The sequence below is a fragment of the Mustela lutreola genome, chromosome 8 (genome assembly GCF_030435805.1).
Source record: "Mustela lutreola isolate mMusLut2 chromosome 8, mMusLut2.pri, whole genome shotgun sequence".
NCBI classification, from domain to species: domain Eukaryota; kingdom Metazoa; phylum Chordata; class Mammalia; order Carnivora; family Mustelidae; genus Mustela; species Mustela lutreola.
Window position 1 is genome coordinate 90,188,282 of NC_081297.1, and position 14,324 is coordinate 90,202,605.

At 36.2% G+C, this 14,324-nt stretch overlaps 1 protein-coding gene across 5 annotated transcripts in view; it reads right to left on the reverse strand.

Moving 5' to 3' along the window:
* Positions 1-14,324, reverse strand: part of PIK3C2G (phosphatidylinositol-4-phosphate 3-kinase catalytic subunit type 2 gamma) — a 354,883-nt gene that overhangs the window by 233,993 nt on the left and 106,566 nt on the right. For all 5 annotated transcript variants that reach the window (XR_009356772.1, XM_059185937.1, XM_059185939.1 and 2 more), the window contains exon 13: positions 13,796-13,927. Coding sequence is in view for 4 of the 5 variants with exons in the window: in XM_059185937.1 (XP_059041920.1) it covers positions 13,796-13,927 (132 nt within the window). In the remaining variant the exon portion in view is untranslated. The remainder of the gene's footprint in view (positions 1-13,795; positions 13,928-14,324) is intronic.

A 14,324-nucleotide genomic window follows, 5' to 3' on the forward strand; every position in this document is an offset into this window, starting at 1 on the left:
GATTTTAGACAGCAAGAATTCATGGATGGTTTTAAGAACTTCAGTAACATCAGAATCCACAGATCTTCATAGGAATTAAAAGAGAATCTAAACTGACTGTATGTATAAATTAGATTATTGGTAAAATGCTCCAATGACCACTGAGGACAGTCCTTGACTTTAATATACTAAAATAAAAATGTAAGCAAGACAACAAAAATTAAAGTTTATAAACAACTTTAAGACATTAAGTGAGCCTTATTGAAAACTCTGTAAAGGGGGAAGGAGCTAAGATGGCAGAGTAGTAGGAGGACCCTAGGCTTGCCTTGTTCTTCAAACACAGCTAGATAAATATCAAATCATTCTGACTATCCAAGAAATCAATCTAAGGCTTACAGAACAAACTACACAACTAGAGGGAGAGAGGAGGCCACATCGTGGAAGGTAGGAGCTATGGAAATGTGTGGAAGGGTGGGATTCCTGGTCACAGACAGAGATAAGAGAAAGAGGAGCACACAGGGAACTGCACAAGGAAAATAATTCCCCAAAGCCATTGATGGGGAAAAAAGAGGGCTGATTTTCCTATTTGCCACCATCAGGGCTCAAAGACTGGGGTTTTAGAGATCCATGACATGGCTGGTATAAAGCCCTGAAGGTGCTATAGTGCTCCTGTAGAGAAAGCAGGCAGGTTATTCAGGGGGCAGAGGGCATAATCTGTGGATCATCTGAGATGTATTAGGAGATGGTTCCCCCTTCTTGGAGGCATTGCCTTTCTGGGCACAAAGGAGCTAGTGGGTGCCATTTCCCACCCCCCAAACCTCAGCATAGATGCAGACACCTGCTGAGGACCGCTAATCTGAACACTGGCTCTTTAGTGCACTTTGCTCCAAACCCCACACTCTTACGCTCTGGTGCAATTGCCCTTCTGGGTCAAACCTGTACCAATACCAGTGCAGCGAGATCCTCTCCCAAAAGACCAGTGCATATCCCTGCCACAGCAGGTCCCTAAAGTTTGGAGATTGGTTGATTGGTTGATTGATTGATTGATTTTTAAGTATACTCCAAATGGGGCTTGAACTCACAATCCTGAGATCAAGACATAAGCTGAGGTCAAGAATCAGACACTTAACTATGTCACCCAGGTACCCTTAAAGATTGCAGTTTTAAAACTCAGCTGGCCTGGCTGGCCTAAACCCAAAGAGCATTGTGCTGCTCCAGGAAGGCAAGTAACCCAGATAGAGATAGAAGGAAAACAGTGATCTGAAAACACCTATGATGCAAAAAAGGAAATTATTCACTCTTCTAAGAGGGCTTCCTCATAACAAGCATGAACTCCTCTCTGTGGGGACAAATGGGCAGCCATTTTCCTCCCCCACCCCTCAGTATATATCAACTTCAATAAACAGCACAGCACCAACACTGGTGGCCTAAACCTAAGCCCTGCCCCCACTGTGCTCAGCTGGTATTGCTTTTCTCCAGCAAATGTGCCTAAGGACCAGTGCAGCATGCCCCTCCACCTGAAGGACAACACAAATCCCTTCATGCACTATGTCTACTGACCACAGAGTTCTGCAACATTTCAGCTCTACGGGAAACCACACTCTGGCCAACGTCCAAACACTCTCCATTACAGGCAAGGAGAAACCCTGAAGAAGATTGAACTGAGGGATACAGCAGCCACAACATAACAACAGAGTGTATGCAGTATACACCAAAGACACTTCCTGAAGCTCCAGGCCTTGAACATTATCTGACTTTGTCATAAAGCCATTACTCTCAGGAGCAGGAAACATAGCAGGCTTTCCTAACATAGAGAAGATGACAGAGACCTGGACAAAATACCAAGACAGAAAAATTCATCCCAAAAGAAAGAACAAGTAAAGGTCATGGCCAGGGATCAAATCAAAACAAATTATAAATAATATACCTGATCCAGAATTTAAAGCAATAATTATAAGGGAAATAGCTGGGCTTGAAAAAAGCATAAAAGATACCAGGAAGTCCCTTACTGCAGAAATAAAAGCTTAAAATGAACCAGGTCAAAATGAAAAATGTGATAACCAAGATTTGAAACCAAGTAGATGCAATGACCATGAGGATGGAAGAATCAGAGGAATGAGTAAATGATAAAGAGACAGAATTATGAAAAATAATGAAGGTGATCAAAAGAAGGAAAAAAAATATTGGATCATGGAAGTAGATTTAGGGAAATCAGTAAGTCCATAAAATTTATTAACATTCATATCATAGGAGTCCCAGAAGAGGAAGAAGAGAGAAAAGGGGGCAGAAGGTTTATTTGAGGAAACGATAGCTGATAACTTTCCTAATCTGGGGAAGGAAACAGACTTCCAAATCCAGGAAGCACATAGAAGTCTCATCAAAATCAACAAAAGCAGGCCAACAATGTACTGAATGGGAAAAATTTGCAACCAAGAATACTCTATCTGCAGGGCTGTCATTCAGAATAGAAGGAGACATAAAGAGTTTCCTAGACAAACAAAAGCTAAAGGAGTTTGTGTCAACCAACCCAGTGCTGCAAGAAATATTAAAGGGGACTCTTTGAGTGGGAAAAAGACTAAAAAGGAATAAAGAAAATCTCCAGAAACAATAAAATAAGCAATAAAATGGCACTAAATTGATACTTATCAATAATTACTCTGAATACATATGAACTAAATGCTCCATCAAAAGACATAGGTTGTCAGAATGGATAAAAAACAAGACCCATTTATAGGTTGTTTACAAGAAACTCATTTTAGACTTAAACACACCTGAAGATTGAAAGTAAGGGGATGGGGAAATATTTTATCATGCAAATGGACATAAAAAGAAAACCAGAGTAGCAAATAGTTATATGAGACAGACTAGATTTTAAACCAAAGACTGCAACAAAAGATGAAGGGCACTGTATCAAAATAAAGCAGTCTATCCAACAAGGGGATTTAACAATTGCAAATATTTTTGCCCCCAAATTGGGAGGACCCAAATACATAAAACAACTAATAACAAACATAATGGAACTCACTGATAATAATACAATAATAGCAGGGGACTTTAACACTCCACTTACATCAATGGACAGATCATCTAAACATAAAATCAACAAGGAAACCATGGCTTTGAATGACACACTCGCCAGAAGGACTTAACAGATATATTCAGAACATTTCATCCTAAAGCAGCAGAATACACATTCTCTCAAGAGCACAGGGAACATTCACCAGAAAAGATCAAATACTGGGTCACAAATCAGGTCTCAAGAAGTACAAAAAGATCGAGATAATACCATGCATATTTTCTAGCCACAAAGTTTTGAAACTTGTAGTCAGCCACAAGAATAAATTTGGAAAGACCATAAATACATAGAAGTTAAAGAACATTCTTCAAAAGAATGAATGAGTCAACCAGGAAATTAAAGAAGAAATTTAAAAGTAGATGGAAACGGATGAAAATGAAAGCACAATAGTCTGAAACTTTGGGATGCAGCAAAAGCAGTCCTAAGAGGAAAGTATACAGCAATACAGGCCTATCTCAAGAAGCAAAAAACATCTCAAATATAACCTAATCTTATATCTAAAGGAGTTAAGAAAAGAACAACAAATGAAGCCTAAAGCTAGCAGAAGAAGGGAATTAATAAACATTAGAACAGAAATAAATGATATAGAAGCAAACAAAATCAGTAGAACAGATCAATGAAGCCAGGAGTTGGTTCTTTGAAAAAATTAATAAAACTGATAAACTGGTTCCTAGGAAGACTTATCAAAAATAAAAAGGGGGAAAAAGGACTCAAATAAATAAAGTCACAAATGAGAGAGGAGAGATCACAACCAACACCACAGAAACACAGCCAGAATATTATGAAATTTAGATGTCAACAAATTGGGCAACCTGGAAGAAATGGATAATTTCCTAGAAACATATAATTACCGAAACTAAACCAGGAAGAAATAGAAAACTTGGAAAGGCCAATAACCAGCAAATAAATTGAATCAGTAATCAAAAATCTCCCAAAAAACAAAAGTCCAGGGCCAAATGGCTTCACCAGGCAATTTTAACAAACATTTAAAGAAGAGTTAATACCTATTCTCAAACTATTCCAAAAAATAGAAATGGAAGGAAAACTTCCAAAGTCATTCTATGAGGTCAATATTACCCTGATTTCAAAACCAAACAAAGACCCTCTTAAAAAGGAGAACAATAGGCCAATATCCCTGATGAACATGGATGCAAAAATTCTCAAGATGGATGATACTAGTGAACTGAATCTAATAGTACATTAAAAAAATTATTCACCACAATCAAGTGGGATTTATTTCTGGGTTGCAAGGGTGAATCAATATATCTAAATAAATTAATCTGATATTCCACTTTAATAAAAGAAAGGATAAGAGCCATATGATCCTCTCAACAGATACAAAAAAAAAAAAAAAAAAAAACATTTGACAAAGTACAGCACCTGATCTTGATAAACGAGAGATAGAAGAAACATGCCTCAATATCATAAAGGCCACAAACAAAAGACCACCGTTAATATCATCCTCAATGGGGAAAAACTGAGAGCTTTCCTCTGCAGTCAGGAACAAGTCAGGCATGTCCACTCTCACCACTGTTGCTTAGCATAGTAATGGAAGTCTGAGCATCAGCAATCAGACAACAAAGAGAAATAAAAATCATCCAAATTGGTAAGGAAGAAGTTAAACTTTGCAGAAGATACGATATTCTAAGTAGAAAACCTAGAATACTCCACCAAAAAAAATTGCTAGAAACGACATACAAATTCATTAAAATTATAGGATATGAAATCAATTTACAGAAATCAGTTGCATTTTTATACACCAAAAATGAAGCAGTGAAAGAAAAATTATGGAATCAATCCCATTTACAATTGTACCAAAACCCATAAGATATCTAGGAATAAACCTAACCAAAAAGGCAAAAGATCTGTACTCTAAAAACTACAAAACACTTATGAAAGAAACTGAAGATGACAAAGAGATGGAAAAGCATTTCATGCTCATGGATTGGATTGGAAGAACAAATATTGCTAAAATATTTATAATACACAAAGCAATCTACATACTTAATGCCATCCCTATCAACACTACCAGCATTTTTCACAAGCTAGAACAAACAATCCTAAAATTTGTATGGAACACAATAAAAATCCAGAAATGGACCCACAACTATATGGACATCTAATTTCGACAAAGCAGAGAATTTCCAATGGCAAAAACACAGTCTCTTCAACAAATGCTGTTGGGAAAACTGGACAGCAACATGCAGAAGAAACTGGACCATTTCTTAAACCATATACAAAAATGAATTCAAAATGAATGAAAGACCTAAATGCGAGACTTGAAACCATAAAAATCCTAGGGGAGAACACAGGCAGCAACCTCTTCGATCTTGGCCATGTCAACTTCTCACTAGACACATCACCAGAGGCAAACAAAGGGAAACAAGGCAAAAATCATTTACTGAGATTTCATCAAGATAAAAAGCTTCTGCATGGTGAAGGAAACAATCAACAAAACTAAAAGGCAGCCTACAGAATGGAATAAGATTTTTGCAAACAATATATCTGACAAAGGGTTTGTATCCAAAATCTATAGAGCTTATCAAACTCAACACCCAAAAACAAATAATCCAGTTAAGAAATAGAAAGAAGTCCTGTGAAGTGTGTAAGTCTGATGATTCACAGACCTGTACCCCTGTGGCAAATAATACATTTTATGTCAATAAAAGAATTTTTATAAATAGATAAATAAAAATAAAAAGTAAAAAAAAAAAAAAGGAAATGGGTAGAAGACATGAATAGACATTATTCTAAGGAAGACATGAAGAAGACATCCAGATGGCTAACAGACACATGAAATAATGTTCAACATCACTCGTCATCAGGGAAATACAAATCAAAACTACAATGAGATGCCGCCTAGTCAGAATGGCTAAAATTAACAACACGGAAACAACAGATGTTGGCAAGGATGTGGAGAAAGGGGGAAATTCTTACACTGTTGATAGGAAAGCAAACTGGTGCAGCCACTCTGGAAAACAGTATGGAGTTGCCTCAAAGAGTTAAAAATAGAATGACCCTACAATCCAGGAATCACACTACTAGGTATTTATACAAAAGGTACAAAGATACTGATTCAAAGAGATACCTGCAACCTGATGTTTACAGCATTATCAATAGTAGCCAAATTATGAAAAGAGCCCAAACACCCATGAATAAAGAAGTGAGATAGACACAGACATACACAGACACACACACACAGACACACACATACACAGACACACACACACACAAATATGTAGATATATATACACACAATGGAATATTACCCAATAAGCATAAAAAAGAACGAAATCTTGCCATTTGCAACAATGTGGATGGAGTTGAGAGTATTATGCTAACTGAAATAATTCAATTAAGAAAAGACGACTACCACATGATTTCACTCATATGCGGAATTTAAGAAACAAAACAGATGAACATGGGAGGAAGAAAGAGAAAGAGGCGAACCATAAAAGAGTCTTAACTAGAGAGAACAAACTGTGGGTTTGTTGAGGGGAGGTAGGTGGCAGGATGGGTTAAACAGGTGATGTGGACTAAGGAGTGCACTTGCTGTGATGAGCACTGGGCATTGTCTGTTAAGTGATGAATCAGTAAATTCTACTCCTGAAGCTAACATTATACTCTATGTTAACTGCTATTTAAATAAAGACTTCAAACTAAAACAAAACAAAAAAACTATCAAATCCTATTATTCCCTTTAATAGACACATGAAAAAAAGGAAGAAAAAAATCCAACAAATGAAGTTCTCTTTAAACCTTTAACTTTCTGGGACTTGCTTATTTTCCATGTCTAAAGATATTAGAAAGTATCTGCCCAAGGTAGTATAATTTGTAAATATTATTGGACAGATATTTTTATAAGACCCGGGATTATTCTTCTAGCAGAATGAATTTTGAATTTTCATTTTCCCTTTGTCTCATACCTCCTTCAGCTGGTGAGCCTTGTTTTTTGGTATAACAATCCAGAGGGGATGGTATTAGCAACCTAAGAGTTTAATGCCATAGAGATTAGAAAATTATTAATTTATTTTTCATTATAGAGTATCAACCCTTCCCCAAAATGGTTTGAAGCATCCATCTGTATGGGAAAAGCTTTGGATTAGCTTCAGGCATAATGCAAGAGGAAGAAGGAGCACATCTAACACCAAACTTGGAGGACTTAGATGTTAATATTCCCCATAGTATTTATAGAAAATATTATGTTCATGGTTAAGGGTTAACAGGAATGAAGAAGGAGGATGTGCATATTGGGTGGGGATTGCCACCACTTTCTGAGTAATTTGAGATTATGAGAAATGGAAGATAAAGAGAAAACAGAATTAGTATGACAGACATAGGTGTCCCAATTTCTCCCTTTTTTGCCTTGAAAGCAAACACAGAAAAGTGTTAGATAAATGAGCACAGCTCAAGGCAGAGGGTGCTCCTTTAGCACTCCATGCTTCAAATCCTAGAGGAAAATCACATCTTGGGCCACTCCTGTATATACTTGTGTCATGACCTTTAAGTGGGGACCACATAGCAAACAGAGAGAAGGAGCTCCCGAGTTTAGCCTTATTAGGCCTTCTTTGGTTTCTGTATAGAAGGGATGAGATGTAGAAATAGGTAAAATATCTAGATAAGCAGTCTCCCCCAAAAGGGGTCATGTGGTGGGGATAAGGGGTTTCTGTGATAAGAGCATCTGATTGAACAACCCAAGCTGATGTCAACTGGGAGTCACAATTAAACCTCAGATGGCTCTGTAGTACCTGAGAGCCCAAGTCATTCAGAGGATGCCAGTAAGCCCTAGCCAAGCAAGAAGAGCCCCAATCACAAACTACACTAGCTGCAACAAGCAGTCACCAGCCTAAAGCATGCATTTGTTTTGGCTATCAGAAGTCCCCAGGCCAAAGCATCTGTTCCTTTCTGATCCTGTAAATCCAGACACTCTCTTAGAGAATCAGGGTGTCAGGAAGCTATCTGAGTGACTGAATGTTTTTATCCAAAAGAATGTTTTTGTATTCTAAAAAAACTATTTAAATTACTGAGTTGACTAATATTTTGTGGTTGATGTGAAGTTTTTTCTCCTTAATAGTTACAGGGTGGGAGCTCAGGAGGAAAAGTGTGATTTATTTATTGCATTTTTCTTCACATCTAAGTTGTATGATGAATTATACTTATGACCTTCCTATACTTATATGTCTTGGCCATCCTTCATTTTGAACATCTAAGTGATCTAAGCTAATTCCTACAGTGGGAGAAGGGACTCAAGAATAACTGTCAGTATCTGTCATTACCCTCCTTGGAAGAAGCCTGGATTAACAGCTGCCATGGCCTTAACCCTGAGGCATACTGTGCAGAACGAAGTCAGAACACCTGAATCAAGTATGTGAATGGAGAGACTTAACGAGCAATAAAGAATACTAAGACTAAACTCCTAGCTGTCCAAGTGAGGCTTATATAACACATACTTCAGGGCAATTCAGGAGGAAAAGGATGTTTGGCACCATTCTTTGGGCTCTCTGTATGCTTAATATTAGCTAATTTACTTTTTCTTTAAAGATTGTATTTATTATTTATTTATTTTAATATTTTATTTATTTATTTGACACAGAGAGAGAGAGAGAGATCACAAGTAGGCAGAGAGGCAGACAGAGAGAGAGGGGAAGCAGGCTCCCTGCTCAGGATGATGATGTGGGGCTCGAACCCACGACCCTGAGAGCATGATCTAAGCCAAAGGCAGAAGTTTTAACCCACTGAGCCACCCAGGCACCCCAAAATTTTATTTATTTATTTGACAGAGAGAGACACAATGAGAGAAGGAACACAAGCAGAGGAAGTGGGAGAGGGGGAAGCGGACTCTCTGCTGAGCAGGGAGCCCAATGTGGAGCTTGATCCCAGGACCCTGAGATCATGACCCGAGCCAAAGGCAGACCCTTAACAACTAAACCATGCAGGTGCCCCAGCTAATTTACTATCTGATAATGGATTGTACTTACACATTGTTTGAGATATTGCAAACATCTCTACAAACAGATATTTCTAATATCCAATATATTCTAATATATTATCTAATAAATTCGCAAAGACTTCTGTAGATAGAAAATACAGTGATGATAAAGATGATTAGTGGAATTAAGATGTGAAGAGAACACATCTAAGATGGTGATCTCAGAAAGAAGACAAAAATGGAAACTTCTAATACACAGGCCAGTGGGAACCGAAGTAGTTTTTATGTTACTACTCTTAGAAGGTTTATTAAGTCAATTTAACATTAAGCAAATAATTAACTACATAATGAAGAGAGGAAATGGGAAATAGTTTCCTTTGTGAAGAAAAAAAAAACACCAGACTCTATCAGAACATCTGTATCCTATCATCATTATGTAGTTTAACTTCTTTGATCTTCTTGGATAAAATCAGTGGTATTCAAAGGAGCTTTCTGTTTGTTTTCATATGGCTTGATGGTTGGAGGTGCACTTTAGAAAGGTGGTAAGGAGACAGCAAATAGGTTGGATGCCAGGATTTTAAATTCTCCCCTTCTCCCATTCCTCACCCAACAAAACACATAAACTGGTTATCACTCTTACACTCTGAGATTTTGAAAAATCTGAGATTTTGAATTAGATGCCATTAGAAAAAGGGACAGACTGCTAAATATAACATTTCAAAATACTGGTTCTGGAATATCCTTAAGGATCTGTTTGATTTCAATATTGTTTAAATTCCTATATCTAGAAAAGCCAACCCCAAAACTGTGGCACCAGAACAGATGCTGGTTTACCCTCTCTGGGCCCCTGGTCCTATAGCTATGAAATAAAAGATTTGAATAAAATAATTATTGTTACTTTTAGTTATAGGATCTTTTTGTCCCCCCTAAGTCAAATTATTTATTTATTTAAATTTATTTTTTATTTTCTGCATAACAGTATTCATTATTTTTGCACCACACCCAGTGCTCCATGCAATCCGTGCCCTCTATAATACCCACCACCTGGTACCCCGAACTCTCACCCCCCACCCCTTCAAAACCCTCAGATTGTTTTTCAGAGTCCATAGTTCACCTCCCCTTCCAATTTCCCCCAACTCCCTTCTCCTCTCTAACTCCCCATGTCCTCCATGCTATTTATGTGCATCGTGGCTTGGCATTCTGGACCCAAGAATAGAAAAGACACCAGATACAGGCAGCCAGCATGTCCATAGGATCTTATGTTATAAAACTCTTTGGGATTCTGCTGATCATAAGTCTAATAGGTTTCATGCTCAAAAGCAGAGTGCAGGCAAAACTGAGGCAGAAGCTTCTTGTATGTTGTTGAGATTGTCACAATGCATTCGTGGAGCAAGGTGTGACACCTAAGGGCAGGAAGGGTGGCAGATTAAGGTAGTAACACACGTAGAGAGAAATCAAACTTGCATTCTGGTTCTTGTTCTATTCTAGTCTGGTGATTTATAGAAAAGTCTTTTAACCTTCCTTTATCATAGAGATCTTCATCTGTAAATGAGGTATTTGTAATATTTGCACTCTGTGGGTCTCTCTTGATAGGAAGGGTAGACAATAAGGAATTCTCACCCACAACTTTTTTTATATTTGATTTGGAGGATATATCTGAAATGGTAAAATACAGTGGGGTCAAGGTTGGCTACATAGGCAACAATCTGAGGAGTCAAGTTGTTTTGAAATTAAGATTTGTTTTGGGTCTCTTTTGAAAATCTGAAAAGATTCTAATTTTTCTGGTCTTTAACACTCCCAGAGAGCTTTGAGAATACTGATACCTGGACCCCACTGCAGACCACTTAAATCAGAATATTTGGGAACACTTGGGTTTGGGATTTATTTTAAAATCTCCCCAGGGGAATCTATTGTTCGATGTTGAAGACTTATGTATTGAAAGAGTTTACCACAATTTAGAAACCCTAAGTAACTCCACACTAGTTTTGAATTTAAGTAGGGAAGGTAGCTCACAGAAACTGTTGAGATAAGAAAAACCCTTTCTTATTGCAATGCGGAGGCATTATGAATATAAATGCAATGGAAGTTCTATCTGAAAAAGATAGGATTATAAAACTTCTGTGGGCCAACTTTTAACTTTGTACTTTGGATGTTTTTTATAGACCTGAACGTGAATTTGTGTGCTTTAAAATGTTGAAGTTTATTTTTATTTGTAGACATTCCTGATGCAGCCATAACCGATATATCTGAGTTTAATCACCCGTGGTTCTTCTGAAAACCACTTTGGAAACGACAAAGGGATAGGAAGCCTTTAATTCAGCATATTTTCAGGTTGTGTGTAGGCTGGAAAAAATAAGGATATAAGTGTTCTTGACAACTTCACATCGCTAGGTATGGGCAAGTCAAATTGTAATAAATGACAGATTTAATATGAAATGTTTATGGATAGGGGTCATTCCATGATAGGAAATGAAATTAAGTGACTTATTTGCTGTGATCTGGAAATTTCTGGATCAAATAAATTGGGTTAGAATCTCTGTCACTTAGAGCAATGAACACAGTGGGAGTCATCACATTCCCTAATTGCCCTACATGATGGATTTTTGATGTCTTGAAAACATCTGGATTTTTTTTTTTTTTTGAATTGTTTACCCCAGAAGAGAAGCAGATTTTCTGGTTTTTATGAGAAATGATCTTTTGGAATATATTTATAAATGCTTATCAAAGTGCTCTTTGAAGTAAGTTTTGTTTTCTGATATGATGTCTCATCATCCACAATTTCAATCTCTTTCCCTTAGGAAAACACCACCTACTATCAGTCCCAGATGGCATTACTAAAGATGAGCACTCACATAAAAATGTTTACTAATGGTAAGTGAAACATGACGAAAAACAGGGAGGCAGTGTTTTTACTATCATAACTATCTAGAAAAAAAAGTCTTGAAGATTAGTCTGAAAGACAGATATAGTCTATGGTCATCCCACCTTGAACACAACCAATCTCATCTGAAAGACAGATATAATCCAAACTTCTTATATATTTAATGTTTATTGATTACATGTTTTACACAAAGTAATATATTAGATAATAGAAGGGAATAAAATGAACTGAATTTTTTCAGAAAAGAGCTAGAATTTTTATTCTACAAACATGCTAGATGTTACGAATACTGGAGTTGAAACTTTAGAGAAACTCACTCAAGAGAAGGAAGGGCACTTTGCAGAGCTGCTCCTAGTGAGAAAGTAATCAAAGTCCTTAGCCCACAAATCAGATTTTTGAAATATCTGCTAACTGCAGTAGGCATTCCTTTTAGGGCTAAACTGTTTCTTTTTTTTTTTTTTAATAAACATATATTTTTTATAAACATATATTTTTATCCCCAGGTCTGTGAATCACCAGGTTTACACACTTCACAGCACTCACCAAATCACATACCCTCCCCAATGTCCATAATCCCACCCCCTTCTCCCCAACCCCCTCTCTCAAATAAATAAATAAATCTTAAAAAAAAATAGTCACATGCTCTGCTGATTGAACCAGCCAGGCAGCTCAGGATTAAAGAATTTCTTATAGACTTTTGAAATTTTACTTTATCCTAAATCTCCTATAGGGTTGATTTTTTTTCTAATTCAATTTAATAAACCTCCACTGATTGTCTATTTATAAGAGGTACAATGTTAGATGATAGCTACTACAAAGATAAATATATTACTGTCAACAGAAATATACATGTGGAAATAGGTACATGAAAACAAGTAATAGAGCAACACACACACACACAGACACACACACACACACACACACCCCAGATCAGAATTAATCCAACAAAGATGATCTTAAAGATTTATCACAATTGTTTTGATTACAATTTATTTATAATGACTAAATTTGGGGACAAAAGCAGATGAATTTTCTTAACATTTTTATATTGTTTATATTATTATATTATTACATTTTATATGTTATAAACATTCTTTATAACAATATTAAAGTAACTATATATATTCTAATTTTTGAAGGTCCTGTACTTTTTTTTACATTTTATTTTTATTTTTGTTTTTATTTTTATTTTTACAGTGTTCCAAGATTCATTGTTCATGCACCACACCCAGTCCTCCATGCAACATGTGCCCTCCTTAATACCCAAATTCAATTATAAAGCGAGTCCTGCCATATGAAAAACAACTAAGCTGATTTATTTGAAATATTATTTCTTTAATAGCACAGAAAACCATGTTACTGACTTTATCAAATATTCTCAGTATTAATCATTCCAAATCTTTATGGTTAAGTCAACCATTAATTTTGCAATGGCCGTTAGTTCTGACAGACTATCTGAACTTATAGTTGGTTTGCTTTCCTGAAAAGTTTTATCTTAAAGTTACCAAATATTTTCTTCTTGGCAATAAAGATCAGCAGACCAGTTACACTGTATAATTTTACTTCAGCCAGAATTCCATGACTCACATTGTTTCTAAATGACAGTATTGATCTAAGTCATTCTGAATTACTAATGCCAGAGAAACTGGCTGGTCAGAGAAGGAAAAGCAATTGAAATTGGTCATGCCAATATTTTTTTATTATAAATGACCCAGTTGACAAGTTGAGCATGAGGTCTCTTTCTAAAGCCATTTCTACATTTTTGCTTTTCAGTTCCACTTTCAATAGTCATGATTTATATTGATCTACCTCAGTTTTGGAACAAAATGCCTTCTTCTTTTTTTCATTATTCCATATACTGCAAAATAGTCAATTCCAAGGAGGTTTTTATTGATATGAGAGCTTTATTAAGAACGAATGATATACTTACTCTTTTGGAAACAATGGAAGACAAGTCCAAGCCAATAAATTGGCATTACTGGTTGCACAGACAATCCCAAACAATCTTATAGTGAGCATGGATTCCCTTGGAAGTGACTTTATTTCAAGAGGAAAATTGATCCTTAAAATAAAGGAAAAAAGTAGATTATCTACCCAGTTACCATGATATTTTCATAGATTTTTTTTAATATAATGGTATGTGATATAACCAACTTTTTGAATTGAGGGATCCTTTTGAACTTTTGTGTTTGATCTTATAAAAACAGAAATATGGCAAAAATACATAGAGTAATGAGATTGGTTATTCAATCAATGGGGATTGCTTTAATTATAATTTTGACATGTAAGCTTATTTTTAAAATTTATAATGACTTATGAATTTACTCTTTGTAAACACAGAGGAAAGAATGACTAACATCGTCTTAGTGAATGGGGGAAGGAAGGAAATAACTTGAAATGTGTCTTAGAGAGTAAGTTGGCTATAATTAGATGGAGATTCAGAAAAGAATACTTCAAGA